General features: G+C 51.5%; 2 protein-coding genes across 2 annotated transcripts; one reads left to right on the top strand and one right to left on the bottom strand.

Moving 5' to 3' along the window:
* The first annotated feature begins 319 nt into the window (after positions 1-319).
* Positions 320-9,999, top strand: Fchsd1 (FCH and double SH3 domains 1). The gene is made up of 20 exons (XM_026384462.2): positions 320-380; positions 614-711; positions 1,268-1,313; positions 1,709-1,776; positions 2,117-2,252; positions 2,339-2,475; positions 2,587-2,650; positions 3,468-3,596; positions 4,212-4,334; positions 4,520-4,615; positions 5,003-5,122; positions 5,520-5,624; positions 5,777-5,938; positions 6,877-7,005; positions 7,084-7,167; positions 7,334-7,451; positions 7,588-7,808; positions 8,589-8,676; positions 9,717-9,772; positions 9,914-9,999. The coding sequence occupies exons 1-20, from the start codon at positions 360-362 to the stop codon at positions 9,977-9,979; spliced, it is 2,067 nt and encodes a 688-aa protein (XP_026240247.1). The 5' UTR covers positions 320-359; the 3' UTR covers positions 9,980-9,999.
* Positions 10,000-10,716: 717 nt separating this feature from the next.
* Positions 10,717-13,961, bottom strand: Rell2 (RELT like 2). Its single transcript, XM_026384461.2, has 8 exons — positions 13,752-13,961; positions 13,076-13,315; positions 12,621-12,686; positions 12,464-12,530; positions 11,840-12,025; positions 11,204-11,585; positions 11,047-11,080; positions 10,717-10,804 (listed from the first exon to the last, which is right to left on the bottom strand). Exons 2-7 carry the CDS (start codon positions 13,257-13,259, stop codon positions 11,048-11,050), a joined length of 918 nt encoding a protein of 305 aa, XP_026240246.1. The 5' UTR covers positions 13,260-13,315; positions 13,752-13,961; the 3' UTR covers positions 10,717-10,804; position 11,047.
* Between the last annotated feature and the right edge of the window lie 296 nt (positions 13,962-14,257).

Raw genomic sequence — 14,257 nt, 5'->3', positions numbered from 1 at the left:
TACCACGGGGACTGGTGATATGCGTATGTAAATGAATGACTAGAAATAATTACAGGCTGAATCAGTGGCTACACTTGAAATAAAACCCAGGCGTCTTGACTCAGAAACCCGGGGTTCTCCCTACAGCACAGCGGACGCAGCGTCAGCCCCGCGGCCCGGACCCTTCCGGAGTATTCGCAGCAACAACAGAGGTTCAGCGACTCCGCGGCCCCCACGAGCTTCCGTGCTCTGCGCGCAGCCGGACAAGGCGTAGGCGGAGCGAGGGCGGAGCTGGGCCAGATCTGGGGCGGGGCCTCGCCGTGGGCGGGTCTTTGTCGAGTTCCGGAGTCGAGTCGCTGGCTGTCTTAACCAGAGTGGAGATGCAGCCGCCGCCCCGAAAAGTGAGATTGGCCTGGGAATGGGGACTTTTGGCGGTCTGGGGGAGCGGAGGGAGTCCCGGGGATAACTGACCCCGGGTAGAAGACCGGGAGTGGGAAGGGGTCAGAACCCAGCCCAGAAGTAACCAAGGAAACAGCTCAGCCCCCTCCCCGGCCCCGCCCCCTCGCCGCTCCCTGTGCGAAGTGTTTTTTAGGTCCCCACCCCTGGGGTCTTCAACTTCCCCTCAATCCTACAGGTTAAGCCCGCCCAGGAGGTGAAGCTTCGCTTTCTGGAGCAACTGAGCATCCTTCAGACCCGGCAGCAGAAGGAGGCCGATCTGCTGGAGGACATCAGGTAGCCCCTGACCCCTCTTTTTTACTCACCCCTACCTTTGCTACAGCACGTACCTCTCCTCCCCCAACATACTTTTGCCGGGTCGGGGAGAGGGGCAGGGACTAAGAGCTCTCCAACCTACCCATTCAGGGCCCTCAACCTAGGCCTGCCTCTCCAGATACAAGAGATAAACAGGGACCCTCCTTCAAACCCTTTGACACCACATCACTCACTCTACCCATGGCCTACAATCAAGCTTAGGGCAGAAACCCCTCCCTCTTCCAAACCTGTTGGAAAGCTGGCAAACACCATACCCAGGCCCTTGTCAGTCCTCTTCTCCAAGCCCACAGATGGTTCTCCAGGGGTGGGAAGATCCTGGGGCTCTGAGCAATGAGGCTGCCTGTGTTGCAGCTGCCCGAGGTGATCTCAAGGACTCTGTCTCTTCCGTCTTATTCCCTCTGGGTCTAGCCACATTATGGGATGGCTCCCCTTTTTCTCTTGCTCAGGCAGAGGAGAGGATTGAGGGTGGTAAAACAGGAGGAAACAATCCCCTTTACCCCACCCCCAATCTCCACAGATCTTACAGCAAGCAGAGGGCAGCCATTGAACGGGAGTATGGGCAGGTATGGGACTCTTCCTTGGACTTTCCCTCTTGTTTTAGCCTCCTTTACACCACCAGCAATGTCCCTCCCTTACTGTGCTCAAGAAGAAATGCCTAGAGTCAGGAAGACTTGTATCAAATCTCTGAGGTGCTACTTACTAGTTGTGTGAACTTGGACAAGTTATTTTATATTTCTTGGCCTCAGTTTTCTTCTCTGTAAAATGGGGATAACAATAATACCTTACCTTTGGGTAGGGTTGTTGTAAGGATTAAATAAGGTAATAAATGTAAGGCAGTTGGCAAAGCAAGTGACGCATATTGTGTATCCAAGAATGGTATTATTATACTCTGGTTCTGTATTCTCCCAGTTGGGGTGGGTCTTCAAAAAAACTGGGCCTGTGATGGCTTTCTCACCAGGCACTCCAGAAACTGGCTGGGCCATTCCTGAAGAGGGAAGGGCAACGCAGTGGGGACATGGACAGCAGGTGGGTCTAATGGTGGGGGAAGGCTGCAGGGACCAAAAAGTGATGGGGAGCTTAGCCTTAGAGACCTGTGGGGATGAAGGCCTAGTGAGGGGGGAGGGCACGTGAGCTGCAGGTAGAGCTGACACAGCAGCAGGAGAGGAGCTGACCCAGCAAGGACACTGTGGGTGGGGGCGGAGGGCAGGAGTGATCCTGTGGTTGAGCTAATGGGCTGATCGATTGATGGGCTCCCAGACAAGTGGGGGAAGGAAAACACTCTTGTGTCTCATGGTGTTGGTGGGGGGTCTGATGAAGCTGTGGAGTGCTCCCCTCTTCAACACAGACCTTCTCTGGGGAGGGGCAGGACAGTGTTTGGTGCCTGGCGCTGCTTGCTGGATGCCACCGTGGCTGGGGGCCAAACCCGGCTCCAGGCGTCTGATCGATACCGTGACCTAGCGGGGGGCACAGGGCGGAGTGCCAAGGAGCAGGTGCTTAGGAAGGTATGGCTCAGTGGATGGGGTGAAGGAAGAGCTGGCTCGGCATTGGAGGTAGTCTGGGTCAAGATTTTCTGTGTCCATGCCACTAGGGAACAGAGAGTCTGCAGAGGGTGCAGGCAGAGGTGCTGCAGTCTGTCCGGGAACTGAGCCGAAGTCGGAAGCTGTATGGGCAACGGGAGCGTGTATGGGCTTTGGCACAGGAGAAAGCAGCTGATGTCCAGGCCAGGTGGGCTCATGAACAGTTAGTAGGCCAAAAGTTGGGGTATGGGGAGGTATGGGGTAGAGTCAAGGCATCAAAGCTGGGTCTGATACCTATTCCTGTTCCATACTTGCGCAGGCTGAACCGAAGTGACCATGGGATCTTCCACTCTCGGACCAGTCTCCAGAAACTAAGTTCTAAGGTCTGGGGGATGAGGACCTGAGTGGGGGCAGAGGGACCTAGTGGTTTGGAATCCAGTGTCATAAGCATAAGAGCCTGGTGGGATCCAGGCTCCTCTACTTCTTAGGTGGTTGACCAAGATTCATTTACTTATTTCTCTGAGCCTTATTTTCTTCATCTGCACAATGGGAATAATCCCTTCTTTTTGACTCCTTTAATATGAGTTTATTGAGGACTTCTGTGCACTAGGCACTGTTCTACCCTCTAGGGATACAGTAAGGAACATGACCATGGAGTTCCTGTCCTCACAGCCTGGTCGAGGGAGACACAGTATATAAACAAATAATCAGATGAAGATGGAAATAAAACAAGTTGCTCTGATGAAGGGTAAAAACGGGTGAGATTTAGAGAGAAGTCCTCTTTGAACAAGTGGCCCGAGTGTCAAGAAGGGGCCAGCCATGAAAGATCTAGAGGGAGAACATTTCAGAGAGAGGGAATGGTGAATGGAAAGGTCCTGATGTGTGCTCAAGGAACTGAGAGAAGACTAATGTGCCTGGAGCCCTGTAAGGGGACAGCAGTTAAAAAGAGGTCAGAGAGGTTTCAGGGCCAACTCATGTTAGTCTACTACCCTACAGTAGATCACTATAGGGAAGTTTGGATTTTATTTTAGATGTATGTAGAAACCATTACGGATTTTGAGCAGGAGTTGTATGTGAAATTTTTAGTATAGTACCAGGCAAACAGTATATCTTCAATAATGTAAGAATTCATTCTGGATCTGGGTTCTAGGTTGGCCTTGGATCCAGGGCTCTCTGTTGACACAAATTTTCCCCTCCTAGCTGTCGGCCCAATCAGTCCAGTACTCCCAGCAGCTGAGAGCAGCCCGCAATGAGTACCTGCTCAACTTGGTGGCCACCAATGCCCACCTTGACCACTACTACCAGGAGGAACTGCCAGCTCTGCTCAAGGCCAGTCCTCACCCAGATCACCCCTATCCCTCAGCAAGTAGGGAGGATCCCTGTGCTTCCACTCCCCATGAGGCTGGCTGGTGCCAAGGACCTAGCCTGCTTAAAGAGGGTAGAAGACACATACTTGGCTTCTGGCTGCCTATCACATAGGATACTTAACTTCTTTGAACCTCATATTTCTCATCAAGGTTAACCCTAGTTCTGCCCACCTTGTGACACTAATGAGATTCAAGGAAGAGAATGGATGTGAAAGTGGTTTTTAAACTGTTAAGTGGAGCTATGGGTATAGCTCAGTGGTAGGGTACTGGCCTAGCATAGCCACTGACATCCTGTCTTCTCAGACAACATCCCCTCTACTCCTCTTTCTAATGGGGAGGAAGAAGTGAGAAGGTAGAGGGTGGATACAATTGTTCAGGATTTAATACCTAACACCACAAAAAAAATAAATAAATTGGTAAGTGGTATACATACATGAGAGCCTATAATTAGAAGCAGAAATAATGTCTTACTGCTCTCTTTCCCATCCCTCATGTCCACCTCCCACCCAAACCTGGACAGTGAGCTTTTGCTCTGTAGTAGAGGTCTGAGGGAAAAGTATCTTGGGGTTCTCTCCAGGCCCTGGTCAGCGAGTTGTCAGAACACTTGAGGGACCCTCTGAACTTACTGAGCCGTACTGAGCTGGAAGCTGCAGAGATGGTCTTGGAGCATGCCCGCCTTGCAGGGCAGGCAACCTCCCAGGTGAGGGTTAGGAGCTGTGAGAGCTCCCTTAGAGGTCCTTTTAATTCTTATCTCTCAGTAGAGATCTTCCTATTGAATATCTGTCCCTTTTCTTCTCACTTTGACCTTCTCCTTCTAAGAGGTGCTGGGGACAGAATTGGAGAGGAGGCCAGTGAGTGGGCCACCATGTCTTTTCCCACCCCCAGGTAAACTGGGAGCAGGATGTGAAGCTGTTTCTTCAGGAGCCTGGAGTCTTTTCCCCTACCCCACCTCAGCAATTTCAGCCAGCAGGGGCTGATCAGGTGAGACTTCCCTTCGGGTTGAAACCAAGCCAAATATAATGAGACTGGTTTAGGCCTCCTGTCTCATTATTCTTGTCCTGGTACTAACTCAGGAACTATTAACTCGGAATACCAGTTCACCTCTCTTTTACCAGGACATAAAAACACATCCCATTTCACCATTCAGTCACTTCACTTCCTTTTTCTTCTACATATCCCTCAACTTGGATCCTGTTCCTGAGACTCTGTGTGTTTCTGTCCATACAAATGCATACCAGTGTTCACAGACACAGATGTGTGCCCTCACCTTTGTCCATTTCCTTCGAGTTCAAGATAAAGAGAGGTAAAAAGAAAACTGGAGAGAAGGATGATCTCAGGTATTCCTCACATCACCCCTGTCCCATTCAGGTGTGTGCCCTGGAGAGGGGAACAGGAGGTATGGCTGGGGAGAGCGGCCTAGAGAAAGAGATCCAGCGCTGGACAAGCAGAGCCGCCCGAGACTACAAAATCCAACACCATGGGCATTGGGTGAGGTGGGGGTTGCAGGTGTTGTGGGTGAGCAAGAATTGCTAAAGATGGGGATCCTAGAGACATTGGTGTTGTCATGGGACTGCAGACAGGATGGGAAGGAAGGGCACTTTAACATAACAATATAACTCAGTAATTAAGAGCAGTGTTTACAGCGAGGCTGACCTGGGTTCAAATTCCCTTCTGTTGCTTCTGAGTTTTGTAATCCTGTGTAAGGGAATGAATGACTTCACCTCTCTGGATTTCAGTTTCCTCATCACTACAGTGGGGCCAAAACTAGCACCCACCTCCAGGGAAGATTAAATGACACAATGCGAGTAATGAAACTAGCAAGGAACCAGGCCCAGAGTAAGTTATGGCCCACAGTATCACCACCCACTCCTCTCTTCCCCACCAGGTACTGCAGCGACTGGAGCAGAGGCGGCAGCAGGCTCCAGAGCGTGAGGCCCCAGGCATAGAACAGCGACTACAGGAAGTGAGGGACAGCATCCGTCGGGCACAGGTGAGGCATAGTCCTAGGCTTAGAGCCACTAAGATTCTATCTCCTCAGCAACACCCCCTCCATTCCTCTTTCTGATGGAGAGGGGGAGGTAAGGTGGCAGAAGGTAGACATAATTGGCCAGGCTCTACTAACTCTCTTCCACTTCGTGCCAGGTGAGCCAGGTGAAGGGGGCTGCTCGGCTGGCCCTGCTGCAGGGGGCTGGCCTGGATGTGCAGCACTGGCTGAAGCCAGCCATGACCCAGGCCCAGGATGAGGTGGAGCAGGAGCGACGGCTCAGTGAGGCTCGGCTGTCCCAGAGAGACCTCTCCCCAACGGTGAGCTCCTCCCCAATCCTAGCTGCACATACCCAGGAGGGTGAAGTTCCCCACTGGAAGGCAGGCCCTCTAAAATGGGATGACAATGGCACTTAACTCAGAGGGCTATTGTGCAGCTTAAATGAGACCATTTATATAAGTCTTTGCATGATTTTTGGCAAAGAGAATCCTCAGTAACCATTTATTGTGAGGATAAAATGATGGTTAAGAACTCAGGTTCTAGCCAGGCACAGCGGCACACGTCTGTAATCCCAGCTACTCAGGAGGCTGAGGCAGGAGGATCACAAGTTTAAGGGCAGCCTCAGCAACACAGTGAAAACCTATCTCAAAAAATAAAAAGGGCTGGGGATATAACTCAGTGGTAAAGTACCCCTGGGTTCAATCCCACTACCAAAACAAAACAAAAGAAAACAAAAAACTCAGGTTTGGGCTGGGGTTATAGCACAGTGGTAGAGCACTTGCCTAGCATGTGTGAGGCACTGGGTTTGATTCTCAGCACCACATATAAATAAAATAAAGGTACACTGACAACTAAAAAGATATTTTAAAAAACCCCTCATTTAAAAAAAATACTTCTGGAAGTATTCTGTAAATGGTTTGGGTATCAGCCACTCCACTCCCTAGCTGTATAATCTTAGAAAATGACTTTTCTGAGCCTCATTTTCTTTAAAAATAAAAAGAGGTTAATGGTTATGCAAATTATGAAGATTAAGTGAAACAATATACATCAGATAGTTAACATGTACTGGGTATACTTTTAAGCACTTAGTTGCTTTAGCTCTGCTATTATTTAGTATCATCCGGCTCTGTGTGATTTTGGTTGTGAGCTATGATGATTGGTTCAGGGGTACTATCTTGGAGGAGGACCCCTGGTGTCCTTTTGAGGTAGGATGGAGAAGGGGGCCCCATAATGATGTCTGTCCTCTGCCCCTCTCCAGGCTGAGGATGCTGAGCTTTCTGACTTTGATGAATGCGAGGAGGCAGGGGAGCTCTTTGAGGAGCCTGCCCCACCGGCCCTAGCCACCAGGCCCTTCCCCTGCCCTGCACATGTGGTGTTTGGCTATCAGGTATGAATGGGAGTGGGGACTTCATATGGGTAACCATAAAGGACAGCTAAATCCTGAATCCTTCCTTGTGGGGCTTAGGCAGGGCATGAGGATGAGCTGACCATCACGGAGGGTGAATGGCTGGAGGTCATAGAGGAGGGAGATGCTGATGAATGGGTCAAGGTACGTATGGGACGCTGGGTTCTGATCATGGGTTGGGGGCAGTGGGAGGACCTCTCTTTGGTTTACAAGTATCTACCCAGGCAAGCTAGAAACATAAGTAGAGGACAGCCAGGGCCATGGACTGCCGAAACAAATCTGATACTTGTTCACATTGCTGGGTGAGCAGGCTCGGAACCAGCATGGTGAGGTGGGCTTTGTCCCTGAGCGGTATCTCAACTTCCCGGATCTCTCCCTTCCCGAGAGTGGCCGTGACAGTGACATTCCCTTGGGTGTAGAGCCCACAGGTAAGAAAGACAAAATCTGGGCCTGGGGTCCTGGATATGAATATGAATTATTGGGTGGTTATGGTCCTGGGATGTCATGGTCCTAGGGTACTGCCACCCATTTCCTTCTCTTACCATCTCTCCTGGGCTTCTATAGCATTCCTCGCCCGCGCACTATATAACTACACGGGACAAAGTGAAGAGGAGCTGAGCTTCCCAGAAGGGGCACTCATCCGCCTGTTACCCCGGGCCCAAGATGGAGTAGATGATGGCTTCTGGAGGGGAGAATTTGGGGGCCATGTTGGAGTCTTTCCCTCCCTGCTGGTGGAGGAGCTGCTTGGTCCTCCAGGGCCACCCGAACTCTGTGATCCTGAACAGGTGAGAATTCAGTCTCCTTGGCTCCCAGCTACCTCTGGGTAGATCCTCACTCTAAGAAGGCCCCATATTCATATTAATGCCTCAGCTTCTTCCCAGTTTTACCTCCTATGGTAGTTTGGGCCTTCCCATCTCTCCTGAGCAGACAGAGAAAAGGGAAATCAAAGGAAACTTCTCATAGGAGTTTGGAGGACTTTAGTGGTGGATAGACCTGAGTTCAAAATTTTCTATTACATGACCTTGGACAGTGACTTAACCTCTCTGAGCTAGTTTCCGCATGTTTAAAATGGAGATAATAATACCTGCTTTAGCAGGCTCACTATCATGACTAGAGATAATAAATGTAAAGCCCTTAGCACCATGGCACACTGGAGATGCTTAAATTGTGATGCCTATTGCCATAAGACAGCATGAAGAACATGATTGGGAGTCAAGAGACTTGGGTTCTAGCCAGCACTATGCCACTAACTCCATGAACTTTTGACAGATGGCCCAATCCGAATCTCACTTCTAACATGATCATAAAAATGCCTACCTCATGGGGTGGTGAGGATAGAATGAATTAAGGTATGTGCAGTACTAGCAGAACACCTAGACATAGTAAGTGTTCAGTACATATTGACTGTTGAAATAGACATCAGTTATAACCCCTACCTAAATACAAGCATTTGGTCATTTTCTGTATTGGAAAGTGAGAGGACAGGAATCGAAAGTGGGATGAGAGGAATAATTGGTGAAGCCTTCTTACATGCAAGGAATAACTCATGCCCACCCTATCTCCAGACACTGCCATCCCCTTCTCCTCCCAGTTTCTCCCCACCTGTACCCACCTCTGCCTTGGATGGACCTTCTGCACCTGTCCTGCCTGGAGGTAAGTAAAGGAAATTGAAAGCTCTGGGAGAATAAGAAATGAAAAGGAGGAATCTTGGACTCTGTTCATACTCCACTCCTGTGTGCCCTCAGTGCACCCACCTTCCATTCTTTGGTACCTTGACCAGAGATGATTATATAGCAGCTGCCAAATAAGTGACGGGGAGAAGAGCATGGGCTTTGGAGCCAGGCTGGCCTAGTTCAAACCTTGCTGTCACTTCCTAGTGTATAACTTGAGATGGGAAGTTTAACTTGTATGGCACTTGGTTAATGTGCTTTAAAAAGTGAAGAGACAGGTACTACTTTATTAAATTGTTTAAGAGTTAGAAAATGTGCCTATAGAGTATACAGCATTGTGCTTGGCACATAATAAACGTATAAATAGTAGCGATTTTATCACTATTATTATTTTAAAAAATAAGCCATATTCTCTGTGTTCTTCCAAAATGCCTTTGTTCTTAGTTGTCTTGAACCCTGAAAATACCTAACTTTGCTGTCATCCTTTTTCCTCTTGACATTCTTTTTTATTTTTTGTGGTGTTGGGGATTAATCCCAGGCACCTGTGAATGCTAGGCAAGCACTCTACCACTGAGCACACCTCTGGTCTCCACCCCAACCCCTTCCTTTTGCCTCTGGGAATGCTCACCTTTTCTAAAACCTTCTGGAATTTAACACTTCCTTCATAGCCACTGTCCCTGATCCCCTGAAATCACTGCCATCTCTAATACCTCTAGTTCACCTTGAATTACTTAACACTTAGACATTCATTGTGTTTGTTCATGTTTCATTACTGGGTATCTAAGAGCATTGGGAGGTGGGCAGAGCTGTGTATCCCACCTTCCATTCTTTGGTACCTTGACCAGAGATGATTATATAGCAGCTGCCAAATAAGTATTTGTTGAGAATAAATGAATTGATGGATTTTACAGCTCAGGTTGGTGACTATTAATTCAGCAAATTCTTATAGAGTGCTATTGTCCTAAATGCTAGAAATGTAGCATTGAACAAAACCTGAAGACTGACTATGGTTCTTGTTTCCAGATAAAGCTCTGGACAGCTCTGGACCCTTAGACTTGATGGCACCTCGACTCAGGCCGGTAAGGGGCCCTGCCTTGGAGGGGACTGTGTGCACAGGGTTCATTCCAGCTGGTCTTGTGTTGTCTACTAGGCTGAGGGAATGGACAGGGAAACTACTGAGAGAGGACTCTGGAGAAGAACTAACTGTGCATTTCCCTCAGATGCGTCCGCCACCTCCCCCGCCGGCTAAAGCTCCAGATCCTGGCCATCCAGATTCCCTCACTTGAAGCTGGGGTATCACTGCCCCCAAGCAATGATGCTGCCCTATCTCCATGATGTCAGAGACCACCCCTCAATGATCCACAGCCACACAGCCAAAAGCTGGAATCTTTCCCACATCTACTTTCATCTCCAGGGTTAGAAACTTCCCCTCTCCGTATTTTTGGGGCAAGAATCCATTTCTCCAGTTGTCCTCCTGCCATCTTTAGGGCTGTAACTACCCCTTCATCTGCCATTGCCCCATCAGAAATACCCTGAAATCTCGGGGCTAAATCTCATTCCCGAAGTCCTGACTGGCTCTGGTCCATCTCATCTCCACCCTGGCTCTGTAGCCCACCCCACTTTGGATGCCAGGGTCACTTGGGTTGGAGCCGGGACAGGAGCTAGCCTTGGGAGTCAGAAGGAGCCAGTATGCGAAGCAGCTGTAATGGTCTGAGCGGATTTATTGACAGTGAATAAAGGGTACGAAGGCCAAGCCAGGGCCTGGACCTCTTTTGCCAAGAGGGCAGGGAGCCTAAGGTGCTATTGCTTTCGGGCCCCACCAAAGGCAGGAACCTGGTCCCAGCTGCCATGCTCTATCAATATGGAGCGAGGTGTTGGGGAAGGCAGGCTAGGCAGCCTGTGGGCAGGTAGGGGAAGGGAAGGAAACCGAGCGTCCACGAGTGGAGGGACTTTTCCCAAGTTCCCTCAGCCTGAGACCGTGCAACTCCAGGCGAAAGTAGAGCTGGTCCCTCAACTGGGAGCAGTGCTGTCCAGTGAAGGGGAGGGCCTTCATGCCCACCTACTCCCTGACCCTGCCAGCTGGTGGTCCATCAGCACAATGAAGAATGAGGCTTGGAGACGAGGAAGGGGAAGAGTTGCTTCCTGTTTAAGCTGTGTCTTAGCTTTTCCCCAGGGGCAGCCCATCCTTCCCTGTTCTCTGGAGCACATACCCACTCCCCACCACCAGCCAAGGAATTTGTAGCAAGCACAGGCTTAACCTAGAGCTCACCCTGGAGTTTCAGGAGATGATGGGCTAAGTAATTTAGGTAGGGGGTGGGAGGACAAGATTATCTGATTTGGCGTTCAAACTCACCTCACATACCCCCTGCTCCCTGTGGTGGAGACACCTGAGAGAAAGGGGAGACATCAACAATGGGAACAGGAGGTGATTCATATCATTGCTCTCCAGAGTAAGAGGCAATAAAACTGAGCCCACTGAGCCCAGTGCAGCCCTGGCCGCGCCTTCATACCTGGTGATCTGAGGTGTCTGGTTTGCTTTGCTGTCCATTTGCCTCTTGACTGGGCAGCCTTGGACTTGGGCTCAGGATCCTCCCTCTGGCCCCCAGTGTTGGTTCTGCAGAGGTCCCAGAGTTCCCCTCAAGTGCACAAGGCACTAGGCTGTTGTCCTTGAGTCCTCCATTCTGCACTGGGGGACTGGCTAATGACTGGGGTTGTGGCTCCTCAGGGGGCAGCCTCTCAATGACAGGCATCCCTGTCCTGGGTAGCCTTCCACCAGACCCCTGACCAACTCCTGGGTCCTGCCCCCCACCAGAGCCCCAGCTTCTGTCCGTGGGGGAACCATCACGATGCTCATGCAGCCCATAACGCTTCTCAATGTGTGTCACCCGGAACCTGGGAGGGGAGAGAATACTGAGGCTTAGGACCACAACTCAAGAGGCTGCCTGGCATTCTCCTCTGACTACAGACATTCTAGGTTTTATGGCCACTTCCCTTTGGCCTAGGGTGGAAGAGGTCTTCTCAGATTGTGGGAAACACCATGCAGCCTGAACCCTGCTGCAGCTCCCAATCCAGCAGGAAAGAGCTAGGGCAACTGATCATTGGGGCCCCCACCTCAACCTCCCTTTCCTGGAGCACTCTGTCCCCACCTGCCCACAGAGAACACAGTGGTCTCTCCAGGTCGGGGACGGCTTTTTCCTTCCTTGGACCTTCCCTGACGAACAAGTGGGGGCCTCTTGTTGCGGCTGCAGTGGATGCAAGGGGCTGCGGAGCCCAGATGCACTGTGTGGTGATGGGAGGGAGCTCCATCCTGTATGCTGGAGGTGGCATCCACGCTGGACAGTAGGGGGAGGAGAGCAAAAATGATATTTCTATTCCCCTTCTTGTCCCATTTCCTCTGGTTCTTTCAGCATGCTTTTCATACTCCCCAAACCCCACTTTTCCCAGGTCCTAACATTATTTTTTCTAATAAATTTAATATTAAGTTATGAGTGACTATGTATAGTTTTTCCTTGTGGCCCTGTTTGCTAAAAAGAGGGCAATGCTTAAATCAAAAGAGTGGCCCTAGATGTGAATGTTGTTAGACTTGTGATATCTAGATGGGAAACATGGTTTGAAGGACTTGGAATTTCTATAAAATTTTTTTTTCCTATAAGTTAGCAAGCTTCCCCTCCCCCAAACCCCAAAACAATGATACTGGGAGGAGACTGTGCTGGAGGAGAGGGTACTCTCCAAGGCAAGCTAAGTCATGCTGGCCTTTGTTTCCAGCTCACCTGGAGAGCTGCACTGTCCCTTCTCCTTCACTGTCCCCCAGCATCTCCTTCAAGGCCTCAGCATTGGCTGAGGGGAGAAGGAAAAGAGGGAGTCAGTGGAGGGGGAGGTCAGGGCAAGAGTCAGGGTGGGAAGGAGCATTGGGTCAGCTACACCCACCTTCATTTTGGATGATGCAGCGAACAATCCTCTCTACTGTGTCCTCATTCACGTCATCATCCTCAGCTGAAGGATGAAAGAGGTTGGCAAGGAAATGGAAAATGAATCAGCTTTGGGGGAACATGACCTGATGGCCCCCATGGCTGATTCTCAAGACATCCATTTACCTATTTGCCATGATGGCTGGACTTTATTATTTCAGGGGCCAGAAAAGATGGGGGGAGGAAATAGGAGCCTAATACTACCATTAGTGAGCCCTTCCTGCCCATGCTTTCTCCAGCATTGCTTTCAGGGTGGTGTCACTCTACTTGCTGATTCAAGAATGCATCACTAGGCTTCCTGCAGGGTTGATCAGGGTTTGGCCTGGGTCTTTCAGCCAGAAAGGCAGAAAGAGGTGTGGAGAGAAGGGTAAGGGAGAAAGGTGACTGAGCCAAGTTTCCAGGCTCCTCACTCACGTGGCTGAAGCTGGGCATCGTCAGGCTCCGAGCCCCTAGACGTGCGGCACCGGTAGCCTTTCTTCTTGAGCACGTGGCAGATCATGAAGCCTACTAGGCCCATGAGGAAGAAGACCAGCACAAGCAGGAAGAGCATGTACAGCCCATGTTGGGGCGGCTCCAGGTCAGGCTGTGGTTCCGACATGAGGCCCTGGGGGGCGAGCGCGGGCCAGGGCGCCTCCTGAGTTTAGGGGGCTGCAGCTAGGGATGAGGGAGGGTTACAAATGGGGTCCTCGAGATCTGAAACAGACTTGCCTGCAGGCCCGGCCCCACCCCTAACCCAACCACAGGGAGCTGTCCGGGCCAAAGGTGCTAGTCAGCCAAGACCGCCTGAGGTTGCAGGCCAGACGGTGGCTGTGCAAGCCCTCTGACACAACCGGAGTCCCACTTCCCCGACGCCCAGAGCGTCCCCCTTTTCATCTGGCCCCGAGGATCCGTCCCTCCCAAGGACACTGCAGATCGAGATGGGACAAAATTCTTAGGCAGCGGGCGCAGATAACGCGCCTGAGTCAGCGTCCGCACCTCCTCCGCGTTGGCCTGAGCCAGGCCTCCTGCAGCCCCCTCCTCTCCCAGGTTTCTCAGATCCCTCCTCTCCCTTTAGGTTCCTCCCACCCAGACCATCTGGCCCACCCGGTACCGGTGGTTTTGTTCTGGCTCCGACTCCGGCTCGGGTTCCCGCTCCAGGGGCGTCCTAGTCCGGCTCGGGGCCCCCGTCGCCCTCCCGGCGTTCATCCCTTGATTCCTCCCCCTCCCCCCTACACCGCCTCACCGGCTCCGGGCTGTGGCTGCGGATACCGGTGCCGCGGCAAGCGGGGGGGAGGGAAGGATGGAGAGGGAATGCGGACTGGCTGGGAGCCGCAGCAGGCGGACCACTCCAGCCCTGGGGAATGGAGAAGGGAGGCGCCTCCGCCGCCACCCTGGGTTCCCAAATCCTTCTCTCCTTGCCCGCCCGGGACCAAGGGGCGGAGCGCAGGTGTGCGGGGCGCAGAGCGTGAGCCTTGCGCGCATGTGAGCGCGAGTGAGATGCGCGCGTGACTGCGCCGTCCCCCCCCCCCACCATCGGCGGGAATGTGCGGCGCCGAGTCTGGGTCCGCGTAGGGGACAGGAGGTCAGGCGGGGGTGCTCTCCACTGCTCTATCCGGC

This window comes from Urocitellus parryii, chromosome 1, assembly GCF_045843805.1.
Source record: "Urocitellus parryii isolate mUroPar1 chromosome 1, mUroPar1.hap1, whole genome shotgun sequence".
Taxonomy (NCBI): domain Eukaryota; kingdom Metazoa; phylum Chordata; class Mammalia; order Rodentia; family Sciuridae; genus Urocitellus; species Urocitellus parryii.
This window is presented reverse-complemented; position numbering and strand designations above follow the sequence as displayed.

Coding starts and splice junctions, on each gene's coding strand:
- Rell2 (XM_026384461.2), bottom strand. CDS start 13,259: ATGTCGGAACCACAGCCTGACCTGGAGCCGCCCCAACATGGGCTGTAC. Junction 11,586..11,839: donor ACTGTGTTCTCTGTGGGCAG/GTGGGGACAGAG, acceptor CTCCCCTCCCAG/GTTCCGGGTGACACACATTG. Junction 11,081..11,203: donor CAGACACCTCAGATCACCAG/GTATGAAGGCGC, acceptor CCTTTCTCTCAG/GTGTCTCCACCACAGGGAGC.
- Fchsd1 (XM_026384462.2), top strand. CDS start 360: ATGCAGCCGCCGCCCCGAAAA. Junction 381..613: donor TGCAGCCGCCGCCCCGAAAA/GTGAGATTGGCC, acceptor TCAATCCTACAG/GTTAAGCCCGCCCAGGAGGT. Junction 7,809..8,588: donor AACTCTGTGATCCTGAACAG/GTGAGAATTCAG, acceptor CCCTATCTCCAG/ACACTGCCATCCCCTTCTCC.